The sequence below is a fragment of the Triticum urartu genome, chromosome 2A (assembly GCF_056163025.1).
Source record: "Triticum urartu cultivar PI428250 chromosome 2A, HENAU_Tu73, whole genome shotgun sequence".
NCBI classification, from domain to species: Eukaryota; Viridiplantae; Streptophyta; class Magnoliopsida; order Poales; family Poaceae; genus Triticum; species Triticum urartu.
In genome coordinates, this window is record NC_141874.1 from 668,219,175 (window position 1) to 668,228,977 (window position 9,803).

At 44.4% G+C, this 9,803-nt stretch overlaps 1 protein-coding gene across 1 annotated transcript; it reads left to right on the forward strand.

Moving 5' to 3' along the window:
- The first annotated feature begins 8,204 nt into the window (after window positions 1–8,204).
- LOC125533979 (pathogenesis-related protein PRMS-like) lies at window positions 8,205–8,750 on the forward strand. Its single transcript, XM_048697295.2, has one exon. The coding sequence runs from the start codon at window positions 8,205–8,207 to the stop codon at window positions 8,748–8,750; it is 546 nt and encodes a 181-aa protein (XP_048553252.1).
- The last annotated feature ends 1,053 nt before the right edge of the window (window positions 8,751–9,803 follow it).

The following is a 9,803-nucleotide window of genomic DNA, read 5'->3' on the forward strand; positions in this document are numbered from 1 at the left end:
ATTCGGACTACACTCTGACTGAAGCTGTCTGTTACTTTTGTGGGAAATTTCAGTTCGCCCGTAAACCACTTTATTTATCTGTAAATCCCGGTACCGCAATGTTATTCGTAGCTCAATCTGATGGTGATATCGCCTGAACCAAATAGCAGATGTGTGTGACTAGTTTTCGACTTTCCTCACGTACGATTAGTTTCTCACCAGAAACTCTACACGCCTTTCTCCCCGCAATCTGATCTGCTCGATCCTACTCTCCATCCACGATATCCTGATTTCTGTTTGTTCCAAAAAAAAAAGATTATGTCCAATGCAGTGTAGTAGAGTTAACACTCGCAATAAAGACGCCGGATGATGGTTGAAATGAAATGATCCCGTTCTAACATGGACATCATAACCATAACCCTTCTCTTTCTCATGGAAATCATGAGAGGAAAACATAAACAAACAAAAAGTGGCAGGTCATGCACCAATAACAAAAGACAATGATCAACAGAGGTGAAGGTGAAGAATACTCCACAAGGCTGCATGAGACATAAACATCAATTGCAGATCACCGCAGGTGTAGTTCACATGTCCATAAAATGCAGGCAATATGAGTAGGGAATTCTAGCAGTAGAGAGATTACCACATGTCAATTTCAGTTAGTTACTGAAAATTGGACTACAAAATCTACTACATTAGTCCCTAAGAAAACTCAATTAAGGATTGCCTTCATCTTGAGTCCCTTCAGTATTCTTCAGGCAGTAGATCAAACCCACAACTTTGCAGCTAATATCCATCAGCAGTGTTTGATTCTTCTGAATTTTATTCTGCCAATACATTGAAGTTTCCCAAGCTCGCCAATTTCATCTCATAGCCCTCATTGTTGTCAATCTCACCTCCATCCGCCAACCCCTCAAAGGGTTGTGCAGCTCCAAGACTCACCGTCTGCCGACGTACTTTGGTCTTCTGCTACCTTCTCCAGTGCTTTCACTATACTTCTTCACCCCCCGACCCTCGTTTTGGTTCGCAACAGCAGCACCAGTTTCCTCATAATGTTGTTCATTGTTGTCTACCTCACCTCCATCAGTCAACAGCTACCAGTGTGAAGCACCAAGGCCCTTCTGCCTGCCCTTATGCTTCCATTGCTTTTGGTATTCCTGAACGAGTGCATCTCCAGTTGACAATGGTGATGTTGTTACTCCGTGCATGACACGAGGGCCTTGCAAAGTTGCAATTACATGTCCTGATGGTTCCCAGTCCTAGCATGTCTGTGGGTATCAATGAAACTCACAGAGCAATTCTAGTTGAGCACAAAATTTCGTGCATGTATGAACCTAAGAATGATTGGGCTCTACTCCTTGGTTAGCTCAGATGGTCAATATGGTTTACTTGTGAAGTATTGTTCCATCTCTCATCTCACGCTTAAATAAGAACACCGTGTGTTGCAACAACCATGGAATGGATGCTTTCTTGAAGTTTAGTACTTCCATAATGGGCACATGGGCACTCATGTATTGTTCAGCATCACTTACTCAATGAACTGACCATACTGACTTAGGTTCAACAGTAAGTCCAGTACAACAAAAGTTACATGATCAGTTTGCAAGGGTGCGTACAAGTTCAAAGTGCTCCCCTAATTGGCTATACTACGAGACACTTTATTATAGTTCTTCCTAGCCAAAACAAAGCAACTTTAGAGTTTTGCTTTTGATCATCCTTTAATTATGCCAGTGCTAGCAAGCAGGTGATCAACCAAACTCTTCGTTGTTGATCCCTTGCAACAACAACGTATCCTGCTCGGCCCTCTTGTTGCCCCCTCGGGCGACTCGAGGGCGACTAGGGTTCCCTGGCCGCCGCCACCCCCTCCACCTCATTCCTCCCCTCGCTGCTACCGAAGACGGCCGCCGGTGAAGGTGGCGGTGGGGGATCTTGGTGCTCCATCCCCTCTCGGAGGCCAGTGGTTTCTGCGTGGCGGCCCTAGCCGGTGATGCGGTGGCATTGGGCAGCAGGTGGCGTTCGTAGGGGGTGCTGGCCAGCGTGCTCGGCCATGGGGGCGGCGGGTGGCTGGTGGAGTCCGACCGCAGTGCGAAGTCTCTTCTTTGTCAGATCTGGAGGTTCGAAATCCCCCTTCCTCGCTGCCTCTCTCTCTCTCTCCATCGACAGAGGTTAGCGATTTGTTTTCTGGCTCCGGCGTTGGTGGGTGTTGGTGGCCAGCTAGGGGGTGGGGGGAAACCTTGGCCGGTCCGGCTGGCCCAGTGGCGGCAACGCCCAAGGGTGCTGCTTTCCTCCATGGGGGCGTAGCCAAGGTCCCCTGCTCTCCACCCCGACCCCCTGGCCGGGTGAAAACCCTTAATCCACCACGGATTTTGCGGCGGCGGCTTACATGTCGTGACCTTGCTGGAGGCGTCGTCAGGGGTGCTGGGCTCAGTCGGGAGGCTCTACAAGAGAGGGACTGAGGTTGGTTTTTGTTTTGAGTTTGTGCTTGGTACCCAGTTGGCTCCTCTTTGGCTCCAATTCCAGGAAGCTTGCCTTTCCAACTAGTTGGGCGTGGACCGTGGTGAGGCGACCGGCTAGGAATATCCCAAATCGAAGTGATCACCCTATGTCCACCTTACAATGTGAGGGCGACATTCTTCTAGCTCTAGGGCTAGCTTCTCGAAATCCCGATGGTGTGCCGCCTACGAGCCATGGCGAGGGGGTAGGGCCCCTCTTCGGTGATAGAGAAGGAAGATGTTGTTTCCCTTCTTCCCTAGGTGTTCCTGGAGCTTGGTCCATCTTTGAAGGCTGGCTATGTCCTACTCTGCTGCTCCGTTCTGCTACATATGATCCTAGTTTGGAGTACTCGGCCTTTTGCAAGTTGTAATCTTATTTTCCATTCTTTAGCTGCTTGTGGAGGTTGTAGTTAGTGTTTGCTTTCGAGTTCTCCTCATTGTGTCGTTCTGGCCGTTGTAATTTGGGTCGTTTGTTCCAACTCCTCGCCGGTTGATAGCTTTTTTAGTTCAAAGCCGGGCTCTCCGTGGCCCTTCATTCTAAAAGAAAAAAACAACAATGTATCCTCACTTTCAAAGCACACATATTTTAAGCCTATTGTTGCTTCTAGATGGAACCCCACAAGACAACCATGATCTCAGCGTGGAAATGATTTAGGACTTTCTTCAATTTTCCCGCACCGCAAGCTTCTACCTCACTTTTTGCGATTCCTGATAATAGCAACCCACCCACCCTGCAGTGCTTGATTCAGTATTAAAAGTGCCATTGATGTTGGTTTTCAGTTTATTCTCATTGGGAGGGGTACATATGCTTTGTACAATCTGAACTACTAACCAGTTTGATTTTCAGCAATAAGACACATAGCAACATTATCACCATGTTTACCTTCCTCCTTGATTCTATTCGTCTCATTCCACCATCGTCGTAGGAGCACAACACCTTGATCTTATCTTTTTCCAAATCCAAAAATGCATATACTTTCTGGTTTGGGGGATTAACCCTTAGCTAGCATATCCCACAAATGGCCAATCCTTCAAAATTACAGTTTTATCTCCAATAATGGACCTAGCCAAATGCACACAATTTGTTTCAGAGCCTTTTGAATTTATATTCTATAATATATGAATATAACTTCAAATCCAAGTACAATATGATTTAAATACAGTGCACAAAATATTCCTTATAATGTTCACAATTTTTAGTTGGGCATAAAGCATTTTATAAAATTTCCAAATATTAAAGAAGGCATTTTTTAAACATTTAATGAGATTTTCAGGGTTCTTTTGCCCTTTTTATTTAAAGTTTGAGGCATCAGTTTTTCCCCAATTCAAATTTATTTGAAATAAAAATGATGCATGGATGCTTCACAATAAAATAAATGTTGGCTCTACAATAATTATAGGGCTGTGACATCTTCTAGCTGGTGTTTGCGACTTAGCCTATAGTTTGTGGACGACGTGCAATAAGAGGTAATATGATTGAGCGGGTCTTTCTTAGGCGGGCCTCTGCCTCTATTTTCAATTTATTAGCAATTTTGTAGCATTAGCACCTAATATATAGACAGGGAGATCGCGATCGCCTGGGTCTTATGATGGATGCGATGAGTGCTCTCACTCGCCAACTTGCCTCGCAGCAAGCCCTCTGAGACTTCGGCCACTTAGTGGTCTTTTATTCCTATTTCTTCCATGCTTTTCTTAGGCTTTGTTTGTGTTGATGCCCCAGGAGACTAGTTTATCTTAGGACACTTGAACTTATTGTATGGACGTGTTGTTGACCTTATAAAGCGGGGCGAAAGCCAAAAATGCCAAATGGAAGCCGAGCTCCATGGAGGCCTTAATCTGAAAACTTCAAAATTCCAACTTTTTAGTTTCAAAAAATTCTGAAAAAAATACACATATACCTAGAGCCATATTGTACATGTGTAAAATTTCAGGTCGAAATAGATTAAAATGAAAGCTACACAGAAAAGACAAATTTGTGGCTTTTTAACATGTGTGTACTGTTTATCCTCAAAGTCCATGATATTTTTTTTGCAGCTTCCAATTCAAGGTATATGATCATGAAATTTTCCACACGTACACATTACATCCTTGTATACATGTGTATTTTTTCAGATGTTTTTGAAACTGAAAATTTTGAAATTTGAAAATTTCAAAATTAAGGCCTTTATGGAACCCGGTCTTCAAAATGCCCTACTCAGCGAAAGTCTCTTACGAGAAACGGGATGTTTAAGAAATGTTCAACAGGCGAACAAATTTATTTCATTTGTCCTCACATTTTTGACTTTTGTGTGTAGGAAAGGAAGGTCTGTTGTGCAAGTATATATCAGGGAGAAGGAAGTCGTACGTACATGCAAAACGGCTAACCTGTTAATTATCGGTACTAGCAGTGAGTGCCATTAATTAAAGTATTCTTCAGGCAGTAGATCAAACCCACAGCTTTGCGGCTAATATCCATCAGTAGTGTTTAATTCTTCAGAATTTTCTTCCGCCAATACATTGAAGTTTCTCAAGCTCGCCAATTTTAGCTTATAGCCATCATTGTTGTCTATCTCACCTCCATCCGCCAACCCCTCAAAGTGTTGTGCAGCTCCAAGACTCACCGTCTGCCGTCTTACTTTTGCCATCTACTACCTTGTAATTGCATGTCCTGATGGTTCTCAGTCCTAGCATGTTCGTGGGTATCAATGAAACTCACAGAGCAATTCTAATTGAGCACAAAATTTTGTGCATGAATGAACCTAAGAATGATTGGGCTCTACTCCTTGGTTGGCTCAGGTGGCCAATATGGTTTGCTTGTGAAGTATTGTTCCATCTATCATCTCATGCTTAAATAAGAACATCATGTGTTGCAACAACCATCCAATGGATGCTTTCTTGAAGTTTAGTACTGGGCACATGGGCATTCATGTATTGTTCAACATCACTCCCTCAATGAAGTGATAGTACTAACTTAGGTTCGACAGTAAGTCCGGTACTACAGAAGTTACATGATCAGTCTGCAAGGGTGCGTACAAGTTCAAAGTGTTCCCCTAATTATCCTCAGTTTCAAAGCACACATATTTTAAGCCTGTTGTTGCTTCTAGATGGGCACCCCGCAAGACAACCATGATCTCAGCATGGAAATGATTAAGGACTTTCTCCAGTTTTCCTGCACCATAAGCATCTACCTCACCTTTTGCAATTCCTGATAATAGCAACCCACCCACCCTATAGTGCTTCATTCAGTATTAGAAGTGCCATCGATGTTGGTTTTCAGTTCATTCTCATTGGGAGGGGTACATCTGCTTTGTACAACATGAACTACTAATGAGTTTGGTTCTCAGCAATAAGACACGTAGCATCATTATCTCCATGTTTACCTTCCTCCTTGATTCTATTCCTCTCATTCCACCACCGTCGTAGGAGCACAACACCTCGATCTTATCTTTTTCCGAATCCAAAAATACATATACCTCAAATGGTCAATCCCTCAAAATTATAATTTTACCTCCAATAATGGACCTAGCAAAATGCACATAATTTATTTCAGAGCCTCTTGAATTTATATTCTATAATATATGAGTATAACTTCAAATCCAAGTACAATATGATCTAAATTTAGTGCCAAAAATATTCTTTAAAAATGTTCAAAAAATTTATTGGGCATAAACATTGTAAACAATTGCCAGATATTAAAGAAGGCATTTTTTGGAAACATTTCATGAGATTTTCAGGGTTCTTTTACCCCTTTTATTTAAATTTTGAGGCTTCAATTTTTTCCCAATTCAAATTTATTTGAAATAAACATGATGCATGGATGTTTCACACTAAAATACATATTGGCACTAGAATAATCCTAGGTCTGTGACATCTTCTAGCTGATGTTTGCGACGTTAGCTTATAGTTTGTGGACGACGTACAATAATATGCAATATGGTGATTGAGCGGGTCTTTCTTAGGCGGGCCTTTGCCTCTATCTTCAAATTATTTGCAATCTTTTTAGATCTAGAGTAGACAGGTATACTCAGAGAGACTAGGATATCCAGATACCAACAGAGATCATAAACTAGCTTGGACATCTGCAATCAAACATCAATCTCCTTGACTCCTAGTCAGCACAACCAGACCATGCGCGAGCGAGTTTCTGCTCCTTTCAGCATATCTTGTGGAGCATTTCGAGATTGTGGTCATAGCCTTTATGGATGTCCATCATGATGCCATAGCAAGGGGAACGCGTGGGTGTCTGCAACGCTAGCACTAGCACCTGTTATCTACTCCCTCCTTTTCGGTTTATAGGGCTTATCTCAAAATTTTAGTTTTTTCATTTTATAAGGCTCAATTTGGTTGTTCCCCATCACATGTTCAGACTTCAAGGTGCATTAAATCATTGCATGCAAGTATTAAGAGAAAACTGACCAATACATGCACTTTATGCATGCATGCATTGCAATTAATGCATTCGTAAACATAATTTTTTGAGAAAAATAAGAGCATTAATTGGGTGCTTTTGCAAACTATAAAAAATATTCCATCACTCATCATCTACCTTGGTTGGTAAGATTTTTGAACTGAGCCTTATAAACCGGAAAGGAGGGAGTAGATAGGGAGATCGTGATCGCCTGGGTCTTATGATGGATGTGATGACTACTCTCGTTCGCCAACTAGCCTCGCTGCATGCCCTCTAGACTTCGGCCACTTAGTGCCTTTTTTTCCTATTTCTTTCCTGCTTTTTCTTACGCGTGTTTGTGTTGATGCCCCGAGAGACTAGTTTATCTTAGGACACTTGAGCTTATTGTATGGACGTGTAGTTGACTTTATAAAGCGGGGCGAAAGCCGAAAATGCCAAATGGAAGCCGAGCTCCATGGAGGCCTTAATCTGAAAAGTTCAAAATTCAAACTTTTTAGTTTCAAAAAATTCTGAAAAAATACACATATACCTAGAGCCATATTGTACATGTGTAAAATTTCAGGTCGAAATAGATTAAAATGAGAGCTAAAAAAAATCGGTGGCTCTTTTAACATATGTGTACTCTTTATCCTCAAAGTCCATGATTTTTTTATTTTTTTGCAGCTTGCAATTCAATGTATATAATTATGAAATTTTGCACACGTACACATTACATCCCTGTATACATGTGTATTTTTTCAGATGTTTTTGAAACTGAAAAGTTTGAAATTTGGAGTTCTCAAAATTAAGTCCTTTATATGGAGCTCGGTCTCCAAAATGCCCTACTCGGCGAAAGTCTCTTACGAGAAACGGAATGTTTAAGAAATGTTCAACAGGCGAACAAATTTATTTCATTTGTCCTCACATTTTTGACTTTTGTGTGTAGGAAAGGAAGGTCTGTTGTGCAAGTATATATCAGGGAGAAGGAAGCCGTACGTAGTACATGCAAAACGGCTAACCTGTTAATTATCGGTACTAGCAGTGAGTGCCATTAATTACTCGGAGATGAGCGCTTCATGTTAATTCTCCGAATTCGAAACTGACGCATACGCTTGTGCAAGTTAACCCCTCGTGTTGTCCTATATCAGTACTCCTTTTGAGAAGGAAGTATGTGATGTTGGTAGTACTAATGAATGCCATTGACTAGTCGGAGATGAACGCTTCATGTTAATTCTCCGAAGTCCAAACTGACGCATACGCAGCACACTTGCCTCCAAAACGCTTCTGCAAGTTAACGCCGTGCTGGCCTATATAATCAAGTCAATTACTCTTAAACTTCACCAAATCAACCGAGCTCAGAGTCACAGATGCAACAGACGACCATGTCTCCTTCCATCTGCCTCGCCATCTTGTTGCTTGCACTGGTCTCACCGTCACTGGCATCAGCCAGCATTAACGACAACAATGGCGTCACCGTCGCGGCCCCTAGAGTGCCCGTGGCGTTCCAGTTCCTGCAGGGGCACAACGACGCGCGCCGCGAGGTGGGCGTGGCACCCCTGGAGTGGAACTGGACGCTGGGGCAGGACGCCAAGCGGTACGCGGCCCAGCTCGCCGCCCGCTGCAAGCTGGAGCCGCCAAAGTACATCCCGCCGATCTACGCGCGGAACAGGTACTGGGGCAGCGGGAAACAAGACGGCGCCGCCGCCACCGGCTCGTGGGTGTACGAGCGGCGGTGGTACGACCACGGCGCCAACGCGTGCGCGCCCGGCAAGGAATGCGGGTCCTACAAGTTGGTGGTGCGGAACACCACGCGAGAGCTCGGCTGCGCCTGCCGCACCTGCCGCGGCAGCAACGACACCGTGGCTGTTTGCAGCTACTCCCCTGGCGGCAACTACGACGACCCGCCATACTGAGTACTCCTACGTCTATACGGGAGCTGCATCAGGAAAGATGTGGCCAAGTAATATATGATGCGAAATAAGGCGTTTGGTCCTTCGTTTTTTGGTCAAGTGATGTGAAATTCGGATTACGTTGTGAATGAAGCTGTCTGTTGCTTTGGTTTTGTTCAGTTCGCCCGTACCGTAAACCACATTATCCCGCTATATATATACTGCAATGTTATTGGTAGCTGAATCTGATAGTGCTATCGCCTAAACGAAGTAGTAGCAGAGGAGTGACTAGTTTTCGAATTTCCACACACACGATTATTTTCCCACCAGGAACTCTCAACGCCTTTCTCCCCGCAATCTGAACTGCTCGACCCTACTCTATCTTGATTTGTGTTTCTTCCGTGAAACCAAACGGTTTGCACAGAAGCTCATTTTCACAGATCAGATTATACTAATGTATTCAAATAGCTATGGCATCGTATGCCGGGCGAAAGCCCAAATCCGTGCCGGGCGAGCGACAGCGGCGCTCCGCGTCGTCACCCTCTTGGGGGTGTCGTTCATGGTGAGCTTGGAGTGGATGTGACGCTTTGGCTGCTTGGCGGCGGTTGGTGGCGTAGCCGGAGTTCGTCTGGTGGCGGTGCGTTGGCGCTCTGCCGTCTATGTGCTCAACCTCGGAGTCCTTCCACGGTGCTTGGTCTTCAGCAGCCCTGCCGGACTCGGCAGAGCGGTGCTTCATTCTACTCATTGATGACAATGTATCTCGGTGGCGTGGCGCAGTGGAGATTCGGCGTCCGATGTGTGGCGATGGACTCGCGCAGAAGGACGAAACTGTCTGGTGTCGTGGTGACGTCGATGGCTGAGTGGCCAGACAAGGTAGAAGCCTCAATATTTGCTTTGAAGACGGACCTGTGGAAGATGGCGGCGACGACACACGAGTGCGTCGGACCGGTTTGTATCCCAGACCCGGTATGTGGCTCGGCTGGTGTTTCCGCCTTTTGATATTAGGCTTAGGTGAGTGGTCTGGGTAGTGGCCGAGCTAGCACCCCTTCATCATTTTGATGTTAGGCTTAGATAAGT

Coding starts and splice junctions, on each gene's coding strand:
- LOC125533979 (XM_048697295.2), top strand. CDS start 8,205: ATGCAACAGACGACCATGTCTCCTTCCATCTGCCTCGCCATCTTGTTG.